Source organism: Lissotriton helveticus, chromosome 2_1 (assembly GCF_964261635.1).
Source record: "Lissotriton helveticus chromosome 2_1, aLisHel1.1, whole genome shotgun sequence".
In the NCBI taxonomy this organism is placed as follows: Eukaryota; Metazoa; Chordata; class Amphibia; order Caudata; family Salamandridae; genus Lissotriton; species Lissotriton helveticus.
Window position 1 is genome coordinate 881095471 of NC_136059.1, and position 26044 is coordinate 881121514.

At 48.2% G+C, this 26044-nt stretch overlaps 1 protein-coding gene across 1 annotated transcript in view; it reads left to right on the forward strand.

Moving 5' to 3' along the window:
* Positions 1 to 18015: 18015 nt before the first annotated feature.
* The window catches only part of ISOC1 (isochorismatase domain containing 1), a 130192-nt gene continuing 122163 nt past the window's right edge, over positions 18016 to 26044 (forward strand). Inside the window, exon 1 of the mRNA XM_078675612.1 lies at positions 18016 to 18362. Within this exon, the coding sequence (XP_078531738.1) occupies positions 18078 to 18362 (285 nt within the window). The 5' untranslated portion in view covers positions 18016 to 18077. The remainder of the gene's footprint in view (positions 18363 to 26044) is intronic.

Here is a 26044-nt window from a genome sequence, read left to right on the forward strand (position 1 = left end):
GATGGTACAAATTCGCGCCTGAAACGGCCATTTTTATTTACATCACAATTCGGCCGACATACAACATAGAGAGAGGACTACATTTTTTGCATGAGCGCCATCTTAGCATGTGTCTGTCCTATTACAAATAATGTTTTTGCACACTCCCCACTTATATTGATTTAGCACATCATACTTTGTCAAATCGACATGGAAGATACCACTACTGCATTTATGGCACTGTTCCAGACTTTCATAACGCCCTGGATGGGCATAGTCTCTCTCATAATGTAGAGTATAAATGTTCAATACAATCCTGTATGGATACTTTTTAGTATACCATTGCTTAGTTACACAGTTCAATAATATCATACACAACACTTAATTCATACTTAGTTAATACATATTCCTTTCATCTATTTTTCTGTTTCTTTCCACGGAACCCCATGTACCTCTTTTCTATTGTTTACCCAGAGGCATTGTTAATCCTTCATGTGTATTCAATCCCTCGGGGTACCTGGTTTGCAGATCGATGATGTACCTGGACTCTAGTCTCCTTAACATCATCAGTCTGTCCCCGGACATGATCTAGGATAAAAAAACGTAGGAGGTTTCTGTCACTTTTGTGTTCCGTTTGAAAATGGCGGGCTACTGGATATGTCATATCACAGTTTTCTATCGCCCTGGTATGCTCTAGGACTCTTTTTAGTTTCGTGAATTTGTACCATCGAAGAAGGCAAAACGCCGAAACGCGTCTGGTAACCGGCAACTGTGAGTTCGCAATAAATCTTTGAACTCGCCCTTTTGAGTGCTTTCCTTACTTCAGAAAACGAGGCGAGGGGGAGCATATATATATATATATATATATATATATATATATATATATATATATATATTTCATTCACTGACGAACGCTGGGGAAGATTTCAACTGGACGGTGAATCTAAATAATTAAAACACAGAATCATTCGGAATTAGCAAACTGAGTTTAACCGGCTACCTTGAGATGCAGATTCCAGTTAGGATGATGGAATCTGCCAATACCTAAATAACGACGGCATATTCGTTTCTCTGTGGAGACTCTCCACCAAAACTAGATCCCACAAAAAGAAATAATCAAGGTAATGTGTTAGCAACTTACAACCAAGTAAACAGCCATTGTAAACATGTTCTAAATGTCTTAAATAATGAGCAAGACAATAAAACGCTCCATTGTAAGTGATTTATCTACATAGAATGCTCTATCAAATTGACGATTCAACACTTCAGAATCATCTGGATTAACAGGGAGCAACTGAAATGCTGCTTTGATATCAAAATTCACCATAGAAGTCCATTGACCTGCTTCCTTCACCAACTCAATTGCATTCTCCACTGAAGCGTAATATATCACAGTCAAATCCTCAGAAATAAAATTATTTTTGGAAGCGCCTTCAGGCTCTGAGAAATGATGTGCAAGCCTAAACTGCCCTCTTTCGCTTTTTCGGTACCACCCCAATGGAGGATAGCATTATGGTCCTCATCGATTAGTCTCCAAATGGGTCTCCATCTTTCCTTCCACTACCTCTTTGTCCAATTTACCTTGATCCATCTCCCTGTGTTCCGTCATTGACCGCAAGTTTTCTGCCCACCTTCTAACTCGCAGGCCCTCATAACTCAAACAAAAACCTTCTGCAAAACCAGACCCCAAGTCTTTGTCAAAATCCAATACTGAGTGAAACTGCAGCCAAAATATCAAAATCTCAACTCTAACTGGAGTATGTGTTTTTCCCTATCTGTCCTTGGCTCCAACTATCTCTTCCCTCCTGTATCTGACTCTGCCCCATGTGTTCGGTGCACTCCTGATGCTTCATGATCAGAGCACAATGTGGCTGGATGTTTCGCTGCACATTTGGAGAACTCATGCTTGAACTTGCAAACCTCTTTGCTAGAAGAACCTGTTATAGGCCCTAGTATATGGTGCACACTTATTTAAGTGTAGCACATTGCACTAATCCAGACAACCCTTATGGGTATTTTAGTGGCCTTAGACAACCATACAAAGCTCTCTAAGTGATAGCTGTGGAGAACAGCCTTCCGGCTTAATGAAGGAGTGTTAAGCAGTTGGTTTTACCAGATCTAATCGAACTGCAACCAAAGTCGGTACTTGGACCAGGATACTCAGAAGAGCCAGGGACCCAAAAAACTACCCATGGTAAGTACCCAGTAACCCCACAGGTCCTGTGTGCATAGTGGAAACACAGCTGAGTGCTCAAAAGACGTCAATGGGAAAGTCGCAGTTTTGAAAGAAAACCACACAACATTTATTCAGCACCTAACTAGGTAAAAGGTCATCACCAGTGCGGTTATGGTAGAGCAAGGTAGGACAAATATAGGTAAAACATCGTACAGCTACCTAGGCCTATATTGGGGTACTCTGGGGCTCATTTTTGAAGAAAAAGGACCCTTCCCAGTGGTCCCTGAAGAAACCCAGTGGAAGACAGGTTGGAGAGTCACCCCACCCGTGGATACCTTAGGAACCAGGATACCTACACCAGGGAAGCCGGGTGCATAGGTGCGAAGTAACATCTGAAACAGCTATAGACCATCATGGAGGACTTCAGAAAAGATGCCGCTGGCTGAGCTTGTGCAAGAGTCCGGTGGAATCCCAGGGTGGATTCTTGAAGAGAAGAACTAGCAAGTAGAGGGAACAGAGTCTATGCCACTCGGAGGTGACCAGGAGGCACGGAAGAGCAATGACCACAGATGATGGAAGATGTAGAAGTGATGACAGTGACCATGTTGCTTCAGCTGTGAGGACCAGGCGATGCTGATGAAGACCAGGAGCCATTCACAAGCTGTCCCACATTGGAAGTCAAGAACCAGGAGGTTGGTGTCCGGCAGGAGCACCAACAAGCCTTGGCAGCAGCAACTGATGTGGATAACAATGAAGGAGCAACATTGGAACCAGCAAGATCCAAGGTACAAGTGTAAGAGAGCCAGTAGGAGAGCCCCTTGAAGCAAGAGAAGACCCTCGAGAGGACACACAGGTCAAAGGCACAGGAGACGAAAAAGGACCACGAGCAGCTCACCAAAGATTAAGGCCTGCAATGCAGAGCATGTGGTGAGGATGAATGTCTTGACAGGAAGAGATGCTGGAGGCTGAAGCTTCTTGTAGCCCAAAGACCTCTGTAGTGCAGAACCAACAATCTTGACAACGGAAAGTTGGTGCGGTGCACTGGAGCTTGGTCCCAGCAGTACTGATGAGGGATACTGGCTTCAAAATTGCAGAAAGGACTGGTCAGGCCTTGTAGAAGTTGCAGAACCACCACCTGTGTTGCTGGACCTTTCAAAGTCCATGGGACGTCAGGAGCAGCAGACTGGTCAGCTTCGCTGTGGTGCCTGCAGATGCAGGGGATTGACACCTTCACTCCAGGGGAGATTACTTTGGGTGTCCTTGATGCCCATCAAGTCTGTTGCAGATCCTGGATGAAGCACAGACACAAAAGACAAAGAAAACTTTCAGAACAGAGAGACCAGGAGCAGCAGGAGTCTTCCGTGATGGAGTCTCTGTTCCAAGAGAAGTCAAGCAAAGTCCAAATATCCAGATGGTTGAAGAGTGACGTGGTTTCAGTCTTGAGTCTTGTCCCACGATGAATCAGAGGACCTACCCACAAGTAACCCCTTTTATACCCTAAGAAAGGGGTTAGGACGACTCAGAAGTCCCTCCCAGAGGAGCGGCTGGACAGAGGGGAGGATACTCTCTTGTCCTTTGTCCAGTTTCCCGCCAGAGCAGGAGCCAAGGGTCCCAGAACTGGTTCTAACTAGAGAATGCAAGGAGGGCACCAAACGTGCCCTTCAAAGCAGTCTGCTGCTGGCAAGCGACCCCACCCCAACCCAATACACTAAGTCCTGTCTGGTAGGCGGTCCCACCTCCCTGTGACAGGAAACCTATTGTTCTACCTTTCCCTGCTCGAGCTCAGCTCAGCAGCAGAAAGGCAGAATTGTTCCTGGGTCTGCAGTAGCACTAGTTTGCTGGCAGATCCTGGGAAGGCTCTTACCGGGAGTACTGGGGGCTTCCAGGAGGAGCCCCCCAAGTGCATGTAATCACACATCCAACACTGATAACAGTGTTAGGGTATGATTCCAACATGTTTGATACCAAACATGCCCAGATTCGGCACAGGCAATATATAGTTAGCCATTGCGTAATGACGCATGTCCAGTATGTATACGAGAATAGCTGATCGTGCTTACAAAGCCCGGAGAATCAACTCCGGGGTTTGTAGGAGGTGTTCTGCTCATGCAGGGCACACTCACTCTTATAACCTAGCACGCTGCCTTCAGGATTGAAAGGCCTGCCTTATGGGTGACTTATAGGTTTTAGGTGAAGTTACCTCAGATATAAGGAAGGGTATATCTGTTGTAAGTGGTGCTAGCACCAGCTAACACTGGCTGCCAACACAGGCCTGTAGTCACAGTTTGAGTGGATGGTATAATACATGATGCAGCCCATGGGAGACTCTGGTGTACCTATGTCCTGGGTACCCTAGTACCATATACTAGAGACTTACAAGGGTACACCAGTAGCAAATTGTTGTGGTACCAAAGTACTTACCAAGTCAAATTTAGGGAGGAAACACAGTGGCGGGGGTTCTGCTTAGCAGGATCCCAGCCAGACTAGTCAAATAAACACACTGACACCAGCAAAAAGTGGGGGTAACTATGAAAGCAGATCCTACTTTCCTTCAGGCCCAAAATGCTGCGGTGGTATTGCCTCTACCACCTGATCCTACCCTTTCCTGGGTGGTATACCCCTGAACGGGCTAGTAAACTATTGACAGGCCATTGGCCTTATAAGTTGTGCATGCCGGCTTAGCAGGCCCCTTCCATTGCTGCCAAAGATTCATGTCCAATCCTCCCCAATTAATGTCTGCATCCTCAGCCATGCAAGCTCTAAACTCCTCATGCTACCTGACCCAAGCCAGGCCACCAAAACACAGCTGTGCTTTCCTAATAACATCTATGTTGGAAATGGGATCCCTGGCTGGCCAGGGCTTTCGCCAAAGTCAGTCAGAGACCACCACTCCCAAGTCAGGGCAAGGGAGTTACACACCAAGATAACCCCTACTCACCCTCTAGGTAACGTGGCGCGAGCAGCAAGGCTAAACTTGGAGGCGATGTAGGCTAAGTATTTGCGCACGCACCCCAGCAACAACAACCAAAGGCCCACCACAAAGGAAACTCCACACAAGGTTATATAAAAATAGCCTTTGTATTACACCAAAACACATTAGATAAAACACACACTTTACAATGTGCCAGGGGCACGGGCAGAATTTACAGGGGATATGTACAAGACAGGGCCACCTGGACCACTGTCAGGAATCAGAAGTAGCACTTTCAGAAATAGCACTTAGTACATAGAATATAGCACAAAATAGCACACAACCAGTAATCACTGGTAACCAGGATCTCACCAGCACCAACTGCACTAGGGAGAAAACAACCACCTATGTATCACAATACCTGTAGGGGTGTAAGAGGAAAACACATGATGCAATGCATAACATTCATTCAGAGGTGTAAAGGCACATGACGCATAAACAATACATTCAGAGGTGCATAGAAAGTACAATTGCGCAAAACTCAGAAGTCACCACCTGTGACTGTCCCTGTGCCAACTGGCCTCTCTGGGGCTAGGACGCCCTGTGTCCAAAGTCAGGGGGGCCTAAACGTAGCAGTTGCCCACAAAGTGCTGGGCAACTGGTGCAGGGAAATTAGGGCAACGTTGGAGCCTCTCTGGCTCAAGAACCACCACTGTGGCACTGCAGAGCCTCTCTGGGCTCACAAAACGAATGGCCCTCTCAGAGCCTCTCTGGGCTCTTAAAGCAAGAAAATGTCCCCTCTGAGCCTCTCAGGCTCAAAGCAACAATGGCCCTCCCAGAGCCCCTCAGGGCTCTTGACCACAGAAATGGGGGCACTCAGGGTTAAAGAAATGCCCCGTCGTTGGAGCCTCGCTGGGCTCGGAACACAGGCAACACTGCCCCCGGATGGAGCCTCTCAGGCTCTGGTGAGATGCCCCTGCGATCTAGGGGCCCCGCTCTGGGGAACACTGTGTTGAGGGAGGGCCCCTTGGGCTTCTAAACACTCTGGACCTCGCACTGGGGGGGGGGGGATGCGGGCACCGGCAATGTGCCCCGACGCCTCCCCCTCCTCTCGAACCCTCACGCCTCCCACTCACCGGGTGCTGCAGCTCTCGCTCCTCGGCTTCCTCGGGACGGGCGGGGCTCTCCTCTTCTCACGGGAGCCTCGCTCCCTGCAGCACTTCTCCCCGGGGCTCTCCCTTCACATGGGAGCCCCGGCAGGCAGCAGCTTCCGCCTGCCTCTCTGTCCTGCCCCCGGCCTGCCTGACTTCCGGGTCGCGGCTGCGGGGGCGGGACTTCCGGTCGGCCTCTCCGGGGCCGCACTGTGATTGGTCGGCCGCCTCACCACTTCCGGGTCGCCGCGGGCAGCGCGGCGGCTCGCTTCTAGGCAGGCAGGCGGCTTCCCAGATGATCCGAGGAGTGGGCTCCCTCGTAGATCAATAAATCAAACAAATATGCGGCGTGGGCAGCCGCTCGAGCCGCGAAGTGCAGGGTGGGCACCTGCCTTACAGAAGTGCTCCCAGGCGCTGCTGGTCAAAATCAAGCGCTCTCAAGCGCTAGGGGGGCACAAACCACAGCGCTCCCAGCGCTAGGACGAAATAAAGCGCTCCCAGGCGCTAGGAGGAATCTGCAAGCGCTTCCAAGCGCTAAGAGGCAATTCCAGCGCTCCCAGCGCTAGAGGACAGCCCAAAGTCCAGCAAAAGTCCTTTCAAGGGGCAGGGGGCAAGGCTGGGCCCAGAGCCAGCACACTGGGTCTCCAGGCAGGGAGACACCCCAAGTGGCGGTCCTCTGGCCCAGCAGCAGCAGCAGCAGCCCCCTCAGGATCCTGGAAGAGAACAACTTCAGTGGGGACACAGTCCCATTTTTATACAGTGCATTCCTTTGTCTGAGGGTGCAGAGTGGGGGCGGAACCAGTCGCAGCTGGTTCTTGAGTACTCTGTTTACCTTAACCACCCTCTCTATTCACTGGCAGGGCTTGGGTCATTAGACACACCACAGGGGGGCGGAGCCAGCATTGTGTGGGGAAAACCCAGCCCATCCAGGACACAGGTACACTCCTCCCACACATTACTCATGCAGATCTCCCACTCACCACCGGGCAGACCCATCCAGACTTCCTGGAGCCTGGCATGCCAGCCAGCTCCAGCCAATCACACGCCAGCACCCTCACAGCACACGTACAGCCATGTCTAGAAATGGCGCTTCGCTACTAGACACATACATGCTGCATACACCATCTCGCAGCATTCACTCTCACGAGTTCACACATACCAGACTCAAGCCTGTACACCCCACGCATCAGGAACTACCAGGGACACATACATTCCCCATGCATTCCTATGGGCGGGCAGGCCTAGCTCAGCACATGCACTCAGAGTGCGCACGCACTTTCCACTGGGACACAGTGAAAGTGCGCAGAATCCCAAAATCACCATCTCCAGGTCACCATTTCAAGCAAAAAGTCTAGGGGTGAACCTGCCCTAAGGGCCAAAGTCCAACATAACCCCCTTCCAGCCAAAACGCAGGGGAGAACAATCACCACCGTGATGGACTTCCCTGCTTGGGGCGATAGAACACGGACGCGGGCCCGCAACTGCAGGGACACCCTCCTGTTCTATGCCACGGTGAACCCATGGGATTCCTTCTAAACACACTGTCTGGACCAACTGGGCTACCCCACTGGTACTTCCAAGTTGTCCGCGGCCAGGACCAGGCCCTGGGCCACCCAGGTGCCACTGGTCCATGCCAATTCGCAGAGCGGGGGGTAGTAACCCCTGGCACATAGGAGCCATTTTCCACTCTTCCTGTCCGCAAGACAGGACTAGACTGCCACTGGTTCTCCAGCCTAAGGCCTACAACCTCAGACGGACCAGGAGTCTCGGGGAAGGCTCTCCTCCCCCTACCTCTTCTCCTAGGGTTCCTCCTCCCTCTGCGAGGGGTACCCCTAGAACGCCATTCCAACCCAGGGCTTATCCACTCAGGCTGCACCGGGGTCAGAGGTGGGCTCTCCCACCCTCTGCACCCCCTTCCAGAGGTCTGCCCTCTCCCACCTGGAGAAGTTCCTCTGGAAGAATAACCGGTCAGGACACTGGTTACAGTCGTCCTACCCTTCAGGTCAGGCTGACCCTGAACCTGGCCTTCCAACCTCTGGTCTAAAACCTTCGGTGGAACAATTGCCTGGCACTCCAGGACTTCTGGGGACTTACACTCCATCCCCCTGAGGCTAACAAATGTCACATCTGTCGTGTGACTGTCTGTCTGGCGCAGCTCTCCCGCTCCCTGTCCACCTGACAGTGCGCGAAGATCCCCCAGACCAGAAGTGGTGTCACCATGGTCACTACACGGGAACCTAGCCCAACTGGGTAGTCCCTGACCCACTGGTCCAGCCACTGGGGAACTCCCCCAATCACTCCTCACTCTGGACTCCTGTACCCTCCCTACCGGAGCGGTACTGCCAGACTCTAGAACCACAGGAGCTCTGTTTACAGACACTCCAGGTCCTCTACTCACTAGGAGATCTTCCTCAAGTGGACTAACAGGACAGCCTAGGTCCCCAACCTGGTGTTCCCTCAAGAAACCACCCAGGTTCTGAGAGAGGGCTTCGGGCCTCTGGGGGCTCTCAGCCACCCACTGACTCCTGCTCCACTGAGCCAGGCAGTCAGCCCCTACACCCTTCTCACTAACCAGGGACCTAGCTGGGCTACACTGAGCCTCTTCCACCCCGCTGGGCTGGAAGATCCCAGACCCACTACTTTTGGAGTCACTCACCAATGACTCTACAGAACCTCTGGTCCCTTCCCAGCGGTCTGCTTCCTCTGCCAGCTCACATGGTTCAGACAATCCACACCCTAACAGGTGTTGGCGCAACCCTGGTGAACAACAACTGAGCAACTGCTCTCTGAGAAACATATCGAACAATAGGTCCCAATCACATTTCGTGGGCTCCCGTACCCAATCACACAGGGCTTCACAACAGTCATCCTCAAAGTCTTCCCAAGACTGATGAGACGGTTTCCTAAGGTTCCTAAACCTCAACCTATTCTCCTCCTCTGGGGAAACAGGAACCATACTCTGGGAACTGGGACTTTCTAGACTGAGATTTAAATAGCTGCCACCACTGGACCCAACCCTCCCTGGGGGATCCAGACACTCAACACTGCGCGCAGGGGATAGTCTACCCTCCAGAGCTACTTTGCCTCTGGTGGCGGCCCTCTCAGCCTCCTCTATCCTGTCCTGCGCTAAGACCCTCTCGGTCTCCAGCTGTTGTCTTCTAATGCCCAGCTGTGCCTTAGCCTGGGCATGCTCCAACCTGAGCTTTTCTAAAGCCAGCTGGTGCTCCCTTTCTCTCCTCCTATCTTCCAGCTCCTCTGGGGACAGGGAAAGGGATGAGGCGCTGCCTCCTAAACTGGACCCAGCAAGGGACTCCCTATCTATGGGGTCCTCACTCTCTGCTGGCGTCCCTGTGCTGTCATCTTCTTCCTCCTCCTCAGACTCTTCAGGGCTCCCCTCTGACCCACCACCCTCATGGTGTGAGACCCGGGCCCTCTCCGCACTGTGCTCACGCTCCCAGTCATCCTTCTGCCATTGGATCAGGTTACCCCTAAGTTGGGACTGGGTGTCTGACTCATTCACTGCAATGTCTCTCTCTTCGCAAAACTCTCTCAGTTCATGCAAAAACAGACCCCAGACATTAAAAGCAGACTCCATCTTGGCAGGATGATCACAGACACGTGCAACACAGGGGACTGAACAATCTGAAGTAAGAGGACACAATTCCAAAACTTCAACAATCTCCTTATCAAAGAGAACTCATACTCATGCGTCCAGGAAAACACACCATTCATCCACACACACCCTCCCCTCGGATCGGTAAGGCAGTTTCTACCACCCCTGACTTCTCAACCTGACCAAAAGCGACACAGGTACCAAACTCTGGAAGCAGGGCGGGGGACAAATGTACTGAACACAATCAAATGACACTCTTCAGGAGAAGAAACAATGGAACTTCCAAAAACAATACAATCCCCTAAAATGTGGTCATCTAAAATGCAGAGTTTTGTGGTGCAGCCAGCCGCTACTAAGGTACAAGGCAAACACAAATCCTTATCCCACCGCTTGCCGCCAATGTTGGAAATGGGATCCCTGGCTGGCCAGGGCTTTCGCCAAAGTCAGTCAGAGACCACCACTCCCAAGTCAGGGCAAGGGAGTTACACACCAAGATAACCCCTACTCACCCTCTAGGTAACGTGGCGCGAGCAGCAAGGCTAAACTTGGAGGCGATGTAGGCTAAGTATTTGCGCACGCACCCCAGCAACAACAACCAAAGGCCCACCACAAAGGAAACTCCACACAAGGTTATATAAAAATAGCCTTTGTATTACACCAAAACACATTAGATAAAACACACACTTTACAATGTGCCAGGGGCACGGGCAGAATTTACAGGGGATATGTACAAGACAGGGCCACCTGGACCACTGTCAGGAATCAGAAGTAGCACTTTCAGAAATAGCACTTAGTACATAGAATATAGCACAAAATAGCACACAACCAGTAATCACTGGTAACCAGGATCTCACCAGCACCACCTGCACTAGGGAGAAAACAACCACCTATGTATCACAATACCTGTAGGGGTGTAAGAGGAAAACACATGATGCAATGCATAACATTCATTCAGAGGTGTAAAGGCACATGACGCATAAACAATACATTCAGAGGTGCATAGAAAGTACAATTGCGCAAAACTCAGAAGTCACCACCTGTGACTGTCCCTGTGCCAACTGGCCTCTCTGGGGCTAGGACGCCCTGTGTCCAAAGTCAGGGGGGCCTAAACGTAGCAGTTGCCCACAAAGTGCTGGGCAACTGGTGCAGGGAAATTAGGGCAACGTTGGAGCCTCTCTGGCTCAAGAACCACCACTGTGGCACTGCAGAGCCTCTCTGGGCTCACAAAACGAATGGCCCTCTCAGAGCCTCTCTGGGCTCTTAAAGCAAGAAAATGTCCCCTCTGAGCCTCTCAGGCTCAAAGCAACAATGGCCCTCCCAGAGCCCCTCAGGGCTCTTGACCACAGAAATGGGGGCACTCAGGGTTAAAGAAATGCCCCGTCGTTGGAGCCTCGCTGGGCTCGGAACACAGGCAACACTGCCCCCGGATGGAGCCTCTCAGGCTCTGGTGAGATGCCCCTGCGATCTAGGGGCCCCGCTCTGGGGAACACTGTGTTGAGGGAGGGCCCCTTGGGCTTCTAAACACTCTGGACCTCGCACTGGGGGGGGGGGGATGCGGGCACCGGCAATGTGCCCCGACGCCTCCCCCTCCTCTCGAACCCTCACGCCTCCCACTCACCGGGTGCTGCAGCTCTCGCTCCTCGGCTTCCTCGGGACGGGCGGGGCTCTCCTCTTCTCACGGGAGCCTCGCTCCCTGCAGCACTTCTCCCCGGGGCTCTCCCTTCACATGGGAGCCCCGGCAGGCAGCAGCTTCCGCCTGCCTCTCTGTCCTGCCCCCGGCCTGCCTGACTTCCGGGTCGCGGCTGCGGGGGCGGGACTTCCGGTCGGCCTCTCCGGGGCCGCACTGTGATTGGTCGGCCGCCTCACCACTTCCGGGTCGCCGCGGGCAGCGCGGCGGCTCGCTTCTAGGCAGGCAGGCGGCTTCCCAGATGATCCGAGGAGTGGGCTCCCTCGTAGATCAATAAATCAAACAAATATGCGGCGTGGGCAGCCGCTCGAGCCGCGAAGTGCAGGGTGGGCACCTGCCTTACAGAAGCGCTCCCAGGCGCTGCTGGTCAAAATCAAGCGCTCTCAAGCGCTAGGGGGGCACAAACCACAGCGCTCCCAGCGCTAGGACGAAATAAAGCGCTCCCAGGCGCTAGGAGGAATCTGCAAGCGCTTCCAAGCGCTAAGAGGCAATTCCAGCGCTCCCAGCGCTAGAGGACAGCCCAAAGTCCAGCAAAAGTCCTTTCAAGGGGCAGGGGGCAAGGCTGGGCCCAGAGCCAGCACACTGGGTCTCCAGGCAGGGAGACACCCCAAGTGGCGGTCCTCTGGCCCAGCAGCAGCAGCAGCAGCCCCCTCAGGATCCTGGAAGAGAACAACTTCAGTGGGGACACAGTCCCATTTTTATACAGTGCATTCCTTTGTCTGAGGGTGCAGAGTGGGGGCGGAACCAGTCGCAGCTGGTTCTTGAGTACTCTGTTTACCTCAACCACCCTCTCTATTCACTGGCAGGGCTTGGGTCATTAGACACACCACAGGGGGGCGGAGCCAGCATTGTGTGGGGAAAACCCAGCCCATCCAGGACACAGGTACACTCCTCCCACACATTACTCATGCAGATCTCCCACTCACCACCGGGCAGACCCATCCAGACTTCCTGGAGCCTGGCATGCCAGCCAGCTCCAGCCAATCACACGCCAGCACCCTCACAGCACACGTACAGCCATGTCTAGAAATGGCGCTTCGCTACTAGACACATACATGCTGCATACACCATCTCGCAGCATTCACTCTCACGAGTTCACACATACCAGACTCAAGCCTGTACACCCCACGCATCAGGAACTACCAGGGACACATACATTCCCCATGCATTCCTATGGGCGGGCAGGCCTAGCTCAGCACATGCACTCAGAGTGCGCACGCACTTTCCACTGGGACACAGTGAAAGTGCGCAGAATCCCAAAATCACCATCTCCAGGTCACCATTTCAAGCAAAAAGTCTAGGAGTGAACCTGCCCTAAGGGCCAAAGTCCAACAATCTATGTATTTTAATAAGGCTACACTGAAATCTGGAAGTTCTTCACAATATAGATTTACGTAGATAAGAAAAATTGCAGTTCAATTCTCTGTGGTAACTGCCAACTTTGGACCACCTAACAACTAACATTCCTCCTCCTTTGAATCTTCTAACCTCTCTGTGTAATAATTTAATCACCTCTACATATTCCTATTTGCAAATATTCTCTTTTGTAGCCACCACTAAATGTGCTCTCAACAGGTTTTCACCCCCATGTATTGCAGCTTTTTATTTTTTAATCTATTTGTTCTCCTTTATTTCTGCAACAGACTAACACTTTTGTGTCTTTGCTTCCTTTGCAACAACCACCACCTCTTCCATTGCAATGCCTTTTTCCATGACAAACTTGCCTTTCGTTTACTCGCCTTTCAAACTGACCTTTTTACATCCATCACCAAAGTCAACCAAAACCAAATGATCTCAACTGTGACAATTTTTGCATCTTTTCAGTTGGTCTACCTTTTTTGCAGTATCCCCTGAAGCCATCTATCCTTAAAACCTTTTCTGCTGCTTGTAGCTATCCAGTTGCGACAAAGCGGTCATCCTATGGAGCACCTGCAAAACATTTACTGTGCCACCAGTATCACCCTCTCAGACCACCTTCGGCTCAACATTGCTTCCAACCACCATTGCCATTTCCTCTTGTGCCGTACTCTTACTTTAATGACCAACATACTCAACATTTTCTCCTTTCTCCTCCTCTTCTTCAGCTTCCTCATAATAAAGTTGTGTTTCGTCATGTACAGGCATACTTTGCCACAAACCCCTTCCACACTCATATGCACAATTTCACCATCCCCAACAAGTCTCATCAATTGTACCCTTTAATACAGCAATCTTCTCAAGAAAGGTGGCACGAGATCACTCTCTCCGCATCCAGGAATGTCTCTCAATAACGTTGGGCCGGATGCAACGGACCAAACTTTCTCTTCATGCCAGGGTAAGAGAACCACACAACTCTCTACCGTAGTCTGTTGCTGTTTCATCTAAACAACATCACCTTCAGTGTTCCCCTTCTGCTGACCCACTACTCGGTCTTCCTACTTCTCCCTCCACACCATCCGGCGTTCCCTTCACCCATCTCCCAAATTTTCCAGATCAAACCAGCATCCTCCTCTGTAGCTGTGCTATCCACACTACTGCCCCTCACTAAAAACTTCTCTCCCCCGCCTTTCCTTGAAGCAGTCTGCCCCTGCATCTCATGCAGGTCCCCACACCTCCTCAGACAACTGTGGACCTGTCCTAAACCCCACATTTCTAGACACTGCACTCCTGTTCCTTACTCTTCCAATCCCCAATTGTCCTGCCGAACCCCCCCCCACTGTCCACCTCGCTACCCCACCCCTATTCACCTCCCCAGCATCCCTCAACTTTGACACTGACATAAAAGGACACCCAACCTTCGCCCTCTTTCCTGCTGCCAGACATTTTCCTCTGCTGTCAATAAAATGTTAGCATCCACTGCTATTTCTTTATCTCTATTTTGTACCACCACTTCCCTCTCCTGCTGCCAAGACGGAGACGCACTCCTCACGCTAGGTGCCCGATTAACTCCACCCCTTCCTACAGCCACTTGTTCTCCCACACCACCTCATGTTCTCTTGTGGGTCCAGGTGGACAATATACTCTACTGTACCCCTGCAGTCCTAGCTATTTGCCCAGCCCACCTCAGATGCTCTCTAAGTGTGGCCTGGGCTTCTGCTCCCTACACAGATTCCTCCCATCTCTCTTCCGACCCCATCTTCTGCAACTTTGGTTTTGGAAAGGAGTATGCCAAAACCATAGCAGCCACCCCTTTCTTCAACCTCCTCCCTGGTCGAGCCTTCCTTGGTACTCACGCCTGCTCAAAGACACTGTGCACCATAAAGTTTTCTGTCCTGGGGTCCTTGAGAACCAACAATGCCTCTAAAACTACTCTTATCTTGTCAAGCTCCAATTCACCCTAACGACTATAGCTGCCACAAAACCTTCACTGCCACCACGCTTCCTCTACTCCATTAAATTCTACCGTTTTACCCACTGTCTAAAGCAGTTCCCCAAACACTGCTTACTCTCCTCACAAAAAGCAGCTTGCAAAACTGCAATCTGACTCATCAAAGCTGCTACATGCCTACCAAAGTACCCAGTACTCACCCTAAGGAGGAAAGGGAACCCTTCACCCTGGTAGCTATCCTAACAACCCACTTAATCATGCCTGATCTCTCTTCCAACGATACTAGTAGTTTGTTATTCGATCAAAATAGAGATCATTCATAATAACGTAAACAACAATCTTCCTAATAAATTACATTACACAATATTAAAATAAACAGCTTAGCATAAAAAGATAAATAAAACTTAGAATGAATAAAAAAAGACAAGTAAAACACATGTGGCCATAAGCATTAAAGGCAAGTGTTATCACCAGTCTCATAATAACATTTGCTTATCATATCTGTACTTGCATTTTACCAGGCTTTACCTTACGGATAGCAACTTGGACCTAGTACACCAGGTGTGTAGCAGGTACCGTGATATGGCGAATACTAACCACTTCGTGGGGTCTCAAATAAATATTTGCAGTGCCTCTACTGGTTGCGTAATCGATAAAAGCTGACAATCAGGTATTTACCACTTTCTCCTGGTTTGTACACAACATGGACAAAAAAACATGTAGTGGCCTAATGTTTCCGAACTTAGGGAACATGCTGGGCACATCGAGGTTACAGTAGCCTGAGTCCACTTACTTCTAAAGTACCATAGCTAAATTTTAAGTAAAGTGCATGTGCGTATGGTGGTTCAACTTCATCCATAATATCATCGAATAAAAAAGTACATTTGAAATCTAAAACTCTTCCTGTTAAAGTGCCCTGTGCTGCAATATCATAAGTGGAGCCCTAGATATAGGCCCAAAATGTTGCTTTTAGAAGGGGTACTAATCTTTCCTGCCCCTAGCGTCCAGCATTCGCCTGGAAAAAGCCAGAGAGAGACTTCCTCTTGATGCCTCCTCCAGGCTCCTGTTCTTCTAAGCATGCATATTATACTATTGTGTACTGTTGCATACTATTGTCCCTAATTTGATGGTCTAGTATTGTTTTTATTGATTTATATTTACATGAAAAATAAAAATCATGACTAATGATTTTTATGAAGGATTCAATATGTAAAGGAGGAACTAACGTGATTTAGTTGAAACAAACTTAATATTATATATAGAAGTGTGATTATTATTTATTTTAATTCAGTTGTGCCACAATCATATGGAAACCCCATCTTAGATACAGTTGCCGTTTTCAAGGCCCTTCGACTGTAGTTTGGTTGCTGGACCAAGTCTTATTCATTTGTGTGAAGCGTCATTGTTGAAATGTTTCATTTTAGTTTGAACTTCTCCTGATGGAGTTATTATGGAAGATGCTGGATGTTTCTTAAAATGGGATAGTGCATATGTATTTAGGTAATGACATGTTCTATTCTGATTTGCTGAACGAGTTGCTACTTGAGATCATGCCACAATTATTCTATTGTTTGATTAATTTGTTATGCAAGAATTGTGTATAAGTCCCCCATAGTCTTGGGGGTAAGTCAGATTTTTAGGATTTTCTTCTAGGGATGCTGCATGACTCTATTCTGATTTTGCTGTTCATTGAGACATCGAATGATTTCTAATTTTTGACTACTCTCTCTATAACGTTGCATTTAAGCCTTCATGGCATTTATTCTAAACCTCTTGAGTTCTGAGATTTTTATAATAAAACCCTTTAACTTTATTTTAAAGTGGCACTTTGGAACAAATTGTATTTACACATTTGGATGCGTTAACTTTTTTTTAAGTTTCTATCTCTTTTGAATTGTTTTAATTAACTGATACAAAGAAAGAATTGATATTGATTTGATATTGATTTAAAGGATGCCTTTTTTGCACAAGACCAACCTGGGGGAGAACCGTCTGAGGTAAAGTTTTGGTGATATTAATTTTGGGGGGTCCTGAATGTTGAGATACAGGTTTGCTCCCACCATGGAAAGCCGTCTCCAGGTTTGGGCTAGAGCAGATAATAGGCCCAAGCACCAAAATAAAAGTAACCCACATTAGTGAATCAAACAGCTAAAAAAGTGACGCACATTTGCAAATCGTTTTGAACTTGTAAAGAGATTTTGTATAGGTAAAACATCCATACAAAATCTATCTACAAGTTCAAAACGATAGGTATGGGAGACTGCATGCATTTGTGCTTGCTGCAGGCAATGTGTGTGTCAATAGTGGAAAATCAAGGGTCAAAATCGTCCCAACAGACCATAAAACAGGGCCATAAACAGCCAAAACACTTTCAACAGACTGACCTGTCACAACAGTCTTCATGACACTGCCAGATTTCTTTAGGCCAGTGGGCCCTGGATCTCTAATTTTGACTGTGATTAGTTTCACCGAAAGGTTACTTTGTAACAGAATGAGTGCTGGATGCCTAAAGCTCTGCTTAGAAGGGCGTGGCTGTTAACTGCCACAGTGCCAAATACCAAGGCGGCTTAGTCTTCAATCCATCTCCTGCCTCTTTGTTACCAGAAATTCTCTGCTCCTCTATCGTACTTTTGCATGTTCCAGTTTTCTCCCTTTGTTGCGTTTTTATGTCTTTCTCTTTCCCCGACCTTCACTTGTCTGTGTTCTCTCTTGCTCTTTAAATGCCTGATGCGAAAAACATAATGCCGCTGGACCCCACCGGGGAGCACCGGCTCAAATTAACCACTGTCTTCACCCACGTTCCTGCTGCACATAAGAATACCAGTAAGAACGTGACCCCATTAAGCCGTATAAAGCCTCTTGGACAACGCTCGCGTTGGAGAAAACAGCATAAACAATAACCTAATGAAGAAAAAAAGATGACGAGGAAACAGGTGGTTGTTGGTAAGCAAGGCTGTAACTGCGTGAAAGCTTTGGGTTATTAAACGAAAATCATTAAGTCAGAGGAAAGGTGCCCAGCGCATCCAGTACTCATCCAGAATGACAAATGTGACTGATTTTTTGAAGCGTTTGAGGTCGCGGCGCCCGATGTGCTGCCAGGAGCAGCTGCTGCTATCAGCACGCCTCGGCTGCCCACTCCCCCAGCAGTGAGCGCTCGCCTCCTCCATTGGCCCCCTCCCTCCCTCGCACGAGGGGGCGGGGCTTAGGGCCAATCTTGGCGAGTGAAAAAAAGCCGAGGACTTGGAGCGTGAACATGGCGGAGCAACCGGTTCCTGCGGCGGCGTCGGCTCAGGTGAACGGGAGCGTGCCCGTGCTCTTCTGCTTCTCCGTCTTCGCCCGGCCCTCCGCCGTGCCGCACGGCTCCGGCTATGAGGTGCTGATCCAGAAGTTCCTCGGCTTGTACGGAGACCAGATCGACATGCATCGCAAATTCGTCGTGCAGCTCTTCGCCGACGAGTGGGGGCAGTACATCGACCTGCCGAAGGGCTTCCTGGTGAACGAGCGGTGCAAAGTGCGGCTTGTGCCCCTGCAGATCCAGGTGAGCGCGCGCCTTGTCTTGTGGGGCCTGACAGCTCCCTTAAGACCCACCTCAGTGCCCCCGGTGTTCAGGTCTGCCCAGCCCCCGTGATCAGATGGCCATTTAGTGTCCTGTGCTCACTGTCCCTGAGGCCAACGTCATGTGCCCCTTCCTGGGTGACATCCTTGTGGTGTCACTCATGCGTGACACTACACTCCCGGCTCCCTCGTCACTCTACAAGTGAATGACTGTCCCTCAAACTGCTGTAAATCCGCCTCTACCCTCCCTGGGGCGCGAGGTGTGCCCACGAAAACCACCAGTGTGCCTTTTCAGGTTCAATTCGGTGGCCATCATACAGGTATTCAGATGCCCACATGGCCATCCGAGGTGCATCGTATGCTCAGGGTCAGTGCACTGTCCAGTCTGAATCTCGGCTGGCCACCTGCAGTAAGTGCCCTTCAGCCTCCAGTCTGTATAATGCCAGTGTCCGGCAGGTTCATCTTTGCGCCCTCCAGTCCAGCTGTGCGCATCTGGAACTCTGTGCTCAAATCTTTGAAGAATGCGGTTCCCAGGGGGCGCAGATGCCCGCACGGTGCCAAGGTGACGGAGGCTGTGAGAGTACGATGTGGTCTGTTTACTGTTCGCAGTTGAGCGCGACATGGTACATTTGGAAAAGCGCGTGTTCCAATGAATCTTCAGTCTCTGTCTGCCAATTCCGATTGGGCGGCTGTTGGATCCTGTTGCTTTCTTCTCCTAAACTTAGCAGTAATTGTGTCTGTGTGAATGAAGTGATGGAAACAGTCGGCTTGAAGCCAAGTAGGTAGTACAGTGTTTTGGGAAGCAGTGCTATTATAAGTAAAACACTACACAGGAAGTGTCATGTCTACCCAGAATCAAGACATCCCACACCTACCCTTTTTTATTCGAGAAGGTCCATTTAAAGTAATTATATTGGTGCTAGACTGCCGAACCTTTTTCTAGTAAAATGTATGTTTAATGCAATATGGCGGGGGCGGCTGTTGAGTATTCGGAAGGCGCGTGCTGAAGTGTAACTTTATTTCCTACACCAAGCCTCGTGGCTCAGGTTATGTGGGCAGTGGTTCCTGTAGTAGGGTATGCTGCACCCTTCGCCTGCGTGACACCCACACAGTCCATTCCGCCCATGGCACCTCCGTGGTTTGCGGAGCCCGACCAAATTTACAGATCCCTTCTAGTTGTATTTGCCGCACTCCATGGCAATCTTACACCATTTTCACTCGATAGATGTATTTTTTTCATGCAGGCAGGTCGAAAGACCTGTTATGCCAGACCGGTCTGTGGAGTGAGTCCGTGTGAATGCCGCTGCACCCTGCTCACGCGCCATCCGCCGCCGAGGGCCGACCCTGGGGCTGTGTGCTGTCATGGGAGTCGCATGGGATTGCATCGAAGCGTTGGTACATTTAGAACCCTTGACAGAAAATCAAGTGGTGTAGGGACAGAATAGGCTGTTGCACGTGTGAGACATCCTCCCAGTAGTATCCTTTGCGTCTGGCTGTCAGTCCCAGGCTGTAGGACGCACCTACATGTACATAACAGGAATCCACATGCAGCAGACAATGTGAGAGTGTTGTATATGGTGTTTTGGTTTTGTTTGTTATAAATAACTCTTCCAAGCCTTGCAGCCACACCAAACTCATGGCTTCTGGTTAGAAGAAAAGGAAGCAAACTTAAACCAAGCATTGACTAAACCAACAGGCTTCCTTATTTTTAAAGAAGGAATGTCCTTCACATTTCATGCCCTTCATAAGCTGCGCTTGGTTCTGCTCCCATGCAGGCTGCTGTATCTTACGGTCTTTCTGGAGCTCCCATGGCCCTAACGTGCTCCTGTGTCACAAAACCGCAACCCATGGCAAGTGTAAGAGATACTGTCTGCAGGGCTGTGTGCATGTTCGGTATGGTAGGGAGCAGGGTCGGATTGGGATCACAATTTGGCCCGGGCACTGACGAAAAAAGTGGCCCACATTCAAGGGGCGTGGCCCAAAATTAAGGGGCGTGGCCCACAATCAAGGGGTGTGCCCTTTCATGGAACACCATTTGGTTACTCTTTGAGGTCTAATTTGTAGAGAAATATTTAGTAAATTAAGCCTTTTAAAGCTTACAGAGCAGGTAACATTGGTAAAGACTAGGAGCACTGAAGTTCTGATAACTGAATACTTACTTGCAGTCTTAACGCCCTGCACAATGCTGTTAGATACTCTTTCCCAACCAGCTATGTACTAGACTCTAATCATCACATGAATCAGAAATCTAGCACAAAGTCAAGGAGAAAGGGTAAGACTGGAATCTCTGGGAATAGAACATGTAATAACAAAAGTAAGAATTCACAAACGCGGAAAAGGCAGTCTGGGCTGTAAAGAATGCTGGAAAATGTATCTGTACAATCTAGTCATAAATGTATTTCACAACCAGCAGGTGATGTCCGTATACAAAAAACACAGTTCTATTTATGAGTACCAATTACAGTACACATGATCCGATTTTTTATTAAGGGCCTGGGCGATGAAGTGATCTGCCCAGAATCACAGGTTGTTGAGCAGACACTGGGACTCAACTTGAATCCCGATCTCTGCAACTCTGGCGTCAGGCCACATATGCCTATGCACAGACCAGAGACATTTTAAGGCATGGGCAATGTGGGCTCTGGCCCAGGGCCTTAGCCTTTCAGGGAGCCCCCTGATAGAACCAGCTCTGTTCTGCAGAGAATCTTGCCCTAATGACCATGCATACTCCTTAAACAGATTGTTTTAAATACCATTTTTTCTAATTTATTTTTAATATGGGTGATGAGTAAGAACCTATCTCAGAGATTTTGCAGAAAAATTAGTTTATGTTTCATGCAACATCCATAAAAAATATCTTTGAGATCAAACATGCCATCACATATGAGAAATGGGAGGATGTCACTGAGATTATTTTCAGTAATTTTAGTGAGCTGCTACTGTGTTGTAATATTGAAAACACACGTCAATGTCCTTGAATATTAGATGTAAATACAATAAGAATTTGGACAAGTATGGTAGTGCTCTGTCCAGTGACCAGCTGAAAGAGGGCATCAAAGAGCAGAAATTGGATTATAAATTCAAATCTGTTCCGAACAGGGGCCCAAAAATATGGTTGGCCCAGGGCCCCCAAAATCCTTAAGATGTTAGGCACAGACAAGGAATGAAAGTGAGAGGATACTCTTCTTGCACAGAACACAGGGCCAAGGTGACAATGGCCTACATGCTGAGCAACTAAAAAAACAGCAAGGCCCCTTTCTGTCACAAAATTATTCGCGAAGGAGCACCTAATAAGCAGGAAGCCCCTGCTATTACTAACCTACTCCGCCCTCCCCAGACCTTCAGCTCAGGAGCACATGAACAGCAGTAAGGCCCCTGCAATTAGTAAATTAATCAGCCCTCCCCAGCCCTGCAGGCCTCAGGGCAATGTCCTGGCAGGGGATCACAAAACACAGCTGCTGGGTCATCCACATTAGCCAGGGGGGAGGCTGAGGTGAAGATGGTGCAAGATACAAACATCACCTGGCCCCCACAGCGAGACCCATTCTTCCTCGCCCACTATGCCCTAAATGTGAAGAACTGTGGGCGAGGTGTTAAATCTAACACTGTTTGTGCTGCGTGGGACCCAGGGGGGCCGAGGTGAAAATAGCTCAATGACCTGAGCAACACCTGCCCCCCTGGGAGGCAGATTCTTGTATACAATCACCCCTCGCCAGCCCACCATCAGCATGATTGCTTGGCAGGGCAGGGGGTCAAGGAGAAGCCACAGCAGATAATCGCTGTAGGGCCCCACAGTGAAGCTGCATTCATTTCTCTGTCTCTGTGCCCTCTGTGGGCCGTTTTTTTTTCTCCCCTTTCCAAGTCCACAGTGAGCACAGAGACAGAGAAATGAATGCAGCTTCACTGTGTGGCTGGGAAAGGGGAGAAAAAAAACCGGCCCACAGAGGGCACGGAGACACCGGCCCATTCCCGAATGCCCGCATTGCCAATCCGCCCCTGGTAGGGAGATATGACGGGTAGGTATGTTAGGCGTGGTAGGTTTTGTAGGTATGTTACGTTAGGTATGCTATCTTGGGTATGGTAGGTAAGTATGTTGGGCATGGAGGGCTCTGAAGGTATGGTAGGTATGATGCTAGGTTGGGTATGGTAGGTAGGTTTGGTAGTTTATAAGTCATGCTGAGTATATATGACAGTTTAGTATGGTAAGTTACCAAGGTATGGTAGGCTTAGTAGGTATTATATGTAGCTAGGTATAGTAGAATTGTTAAGGCATACCCTTTTTATCTGAATTATAATAGTAAATATTATGGAGACAGCAAACTAAAGCAAAGGAATGCGCTTAGTGTTTAGTAACGGGGAGTGAGATTTTATTAAGTAGTTAAGCTATAAATCAACAAGTAAAATGCCATTGCCTCAGGAAAGTAAATACATTAAAGAGCACAGACTGGCTAAAGCTAAACATAATGTTGCTTCTGCAGCTTAACTAAAGGACCACATGATCCATTACCAAAATCTAATTCATCTCAAGCAGGACAATATAACTATCCTCAAAATGCCATGACCTTGATGAACGGCCCATAAAATCAATGGCAAATCATAACAAACATGAAATTCAGTGGTTGAAAAGAGCTGATCCGAACCCCTCTATCTGTTTATACTTTTTAATATTTTGTTGTGAAGTATTGATGACAAAAGCTCTCAACAGACTGCTAAAACTTTCAGTAGTGAGTCCTAAAAAAAATAGTAGTTACTTCCACCTTCTTTTCTTATAGTGGTCACACCGTAAGCCAATAACATTAAACAGTGCTATTATATAGTTGGAGATATTGAGTCATGGAATATTTGGAAATCTGGGTTTGCTTCTTTTCCATGAGCCATGATTCGCTTTGACAAGCAGTGCCAGACAGACTATTGCAGTTCACCAAGCCTGCTATGGTCTCCTGCACTTTCAAATGATAAGAATAGTGATTTCCCTCCACTAACCAGAACCCTGTGCCTTACTTAACCTTCACAACGTCCACTGTAACACAAGACACAACTGAACACTCCACAAGGAGATCAGAAAAAACAAAATTGTGACTGCAAAGTATGCCTGACATTGTGTAGTGTGTGATGCTCCTGATTAGACCATTAAAGAGAATCTACTACTACAGAATTGCTGAATATTCGAAAACCTAAAGCAGACATGCACTGCTTAGGGCACCCTGAGAACCTGCAGTGTGTTTGCCCCCAATTGTCCCATGACACTTCCTGCATGCTTGATACACGTTAGCGGAAGTCAGTATCTCCCTACACAGGGTGACATTGTGATTTTAACAGCTAACCATCACTTACTTACTCTTTGTTGAACTGAAATGTATTAAGGTCGTATCCTTTACTGAAAGAACAATGATTGGACAGTACAACTTTTTGTGTACTGTTTAGGTGCCTACGGTTTGAGTTTCCACCTCCACAAATAACATACAGGTGTAAGCCTTGACTGTTCAACCTTAATAATCATGAAAGTCAAAGCCCAAAAAGGAGATCTTGGGTATTTTCGGAGTACCAGGGATGGCTGCAATTATTATTACAAGTAAACCTACTTTCTCTTGCGTCCATTCTACCTCCTATTACTGGCTTGCATATGTAGTCACAGTTTACATTTCAAGTAGATCTAAACTGGAAAAAGTGGGTCTCAGAAGTTCAGTGATGTGGGCAATTCTAGGCCAAATACCTTACTCACTGGTGTTCTCCATTAAGAATGTAATTCTATGTATCAAAATATTAATTTTTGGATTGTAATTTTTTAAAACAAACTTTATAGAAACTTTGAAACGTTCATAACTATCAACAATCGTGATCATGAAAATGTCTGTAGCTTTGCGAAGCACATTTGTAGAAGATGCCACTAAAATATAACACATGGTATTGTGAGTTGAACACCTTGTTCCTCATTCGAGCTTCCCAACTTGCTCACTGTGGCTAAGGCCAAAATGAATATTTAGAAACAAAGCGCTTCCCCTTTTGTTAACTAGTCATCATAACTCCCGTGGTTAAACAAAACCTCCCTGTTTCCTGCGTGGAATCAGATCTAACAATGTGTACCTCTCACCCCCTTTTTGTGAAGCCTCGCCTTTTTGTTGGTAGTAGTGTTTGATATAGTGCTTTTATGATTTGATCATATCTTGTGTTTATTTGACTACTTCTTCTCCCTTTCATCATGATGATGTACTTTTCTGGAGCTTATGCTTACTTCTACTTTCGTTGTTTTCTTTTAACATTGTGCTTTCCTATGTGCCAAACTTGGTTCTAAGACTTCAGAGACACAGGGAGGCAACACACTGTTTACCTATTCCATTCATTGATTTACAAATGTGTTGCAGCCTTCCAAATCAAATACACAGCACTGTATTTTTTTAATTTTGTATTTAACATACTGTATTGAACAATTCACATACATTACGTACATCATTCATCCACGAGTTGCATTTGAAATGAAGTCAGACCTATTGGACTGCTGTTATATGCATATTCAGTTATAGGCAATCTGAGTATCCAAAGTCCTGGAAGGTATCCACTAGCATGCAACTTGTTGAGGATGGTGACACATCCACCCCACTCTCTAGACAACATTCAATAAGCCTTGGAGAAAAGTAACCCTCTGGACCTCCTTATCTCCCTCCCCTCCCCCCCAACTGTGGCCCGGTCTGTTCTGGACTCCTTAAAAGGCAGAAGTCACCTCAGCTCTGAACAAGTGGTGCTGTGCAGATATGCTGTGCCACCCAAACCTCGCGGTTGTGCAATGAACTCTAGCCACCCATAATACATCCCTCCAGGTGTTAGAACTTGCCTTTTTTGCAGGTTTGTCCCCAAATTTTTTGCCTTTTGCCTCCTATCATTCTAACCCTGTTTTTGTTGGCTATAGGATTCTGGGCGCTTTACCACTGCTGATCAGTGCTAAAGAGCATGTGCTCTGTGTAAATTGTGGTTATGATTTGTTATCCATGATTGGCATATTTGATTTACTAGTAATTCCCGAGTAAAGTGCAGTGAGTGTGCCAGGGCCTTTAATTCCAATGCTACAGTGTGCTTGCAGCACTGGTTGTGCCACCCACATGATTAGCCCTGTAAGTGTGTTTCAGACCTGCCAGGGTCTGTGCGGGCAGTTTTGAACTGCCTTGTTGACTTGGCAAGTGCACCTACTTACCAGGCCCTACCAATCCATTTTCTTACATGTAAGGCACCCCTCAGGTAGGCCAAGGTACCCCAATAGTCAGGGTGCAGTGTATGTGAAAGTTTGGGCATGTGCTGGTGTGTTTTACATATCCCAATAGTGAAATACTGTGCATTTCAATTTTTCACTATTGAAAGTTTGTTTATCCCTTAGGTTAACATGGGAGCTGCCTTGTATTATCTTACACGTTTCACTTGACATCAGGACAAGGTAGAGAAAAGAAGTTTAGGCTCTCTGAACTCAGAATTTAATAGCACACCTTTTTAGTAAAGATTCTCAAAGAATGCAGAGAGGTATTGCTACCCCCATTTCTAGAAGTGATAAATCTGACAATCTCCGAAGGTGTCTTTCCGACTTCATGGAAGATGGCGATAGTCAAGCCCCTTTTAAAGAAGGCTACTTTAGACCCCGGGACTTTGAAGAACTTTCGCCCCATTTCTTTACTTCCTGCC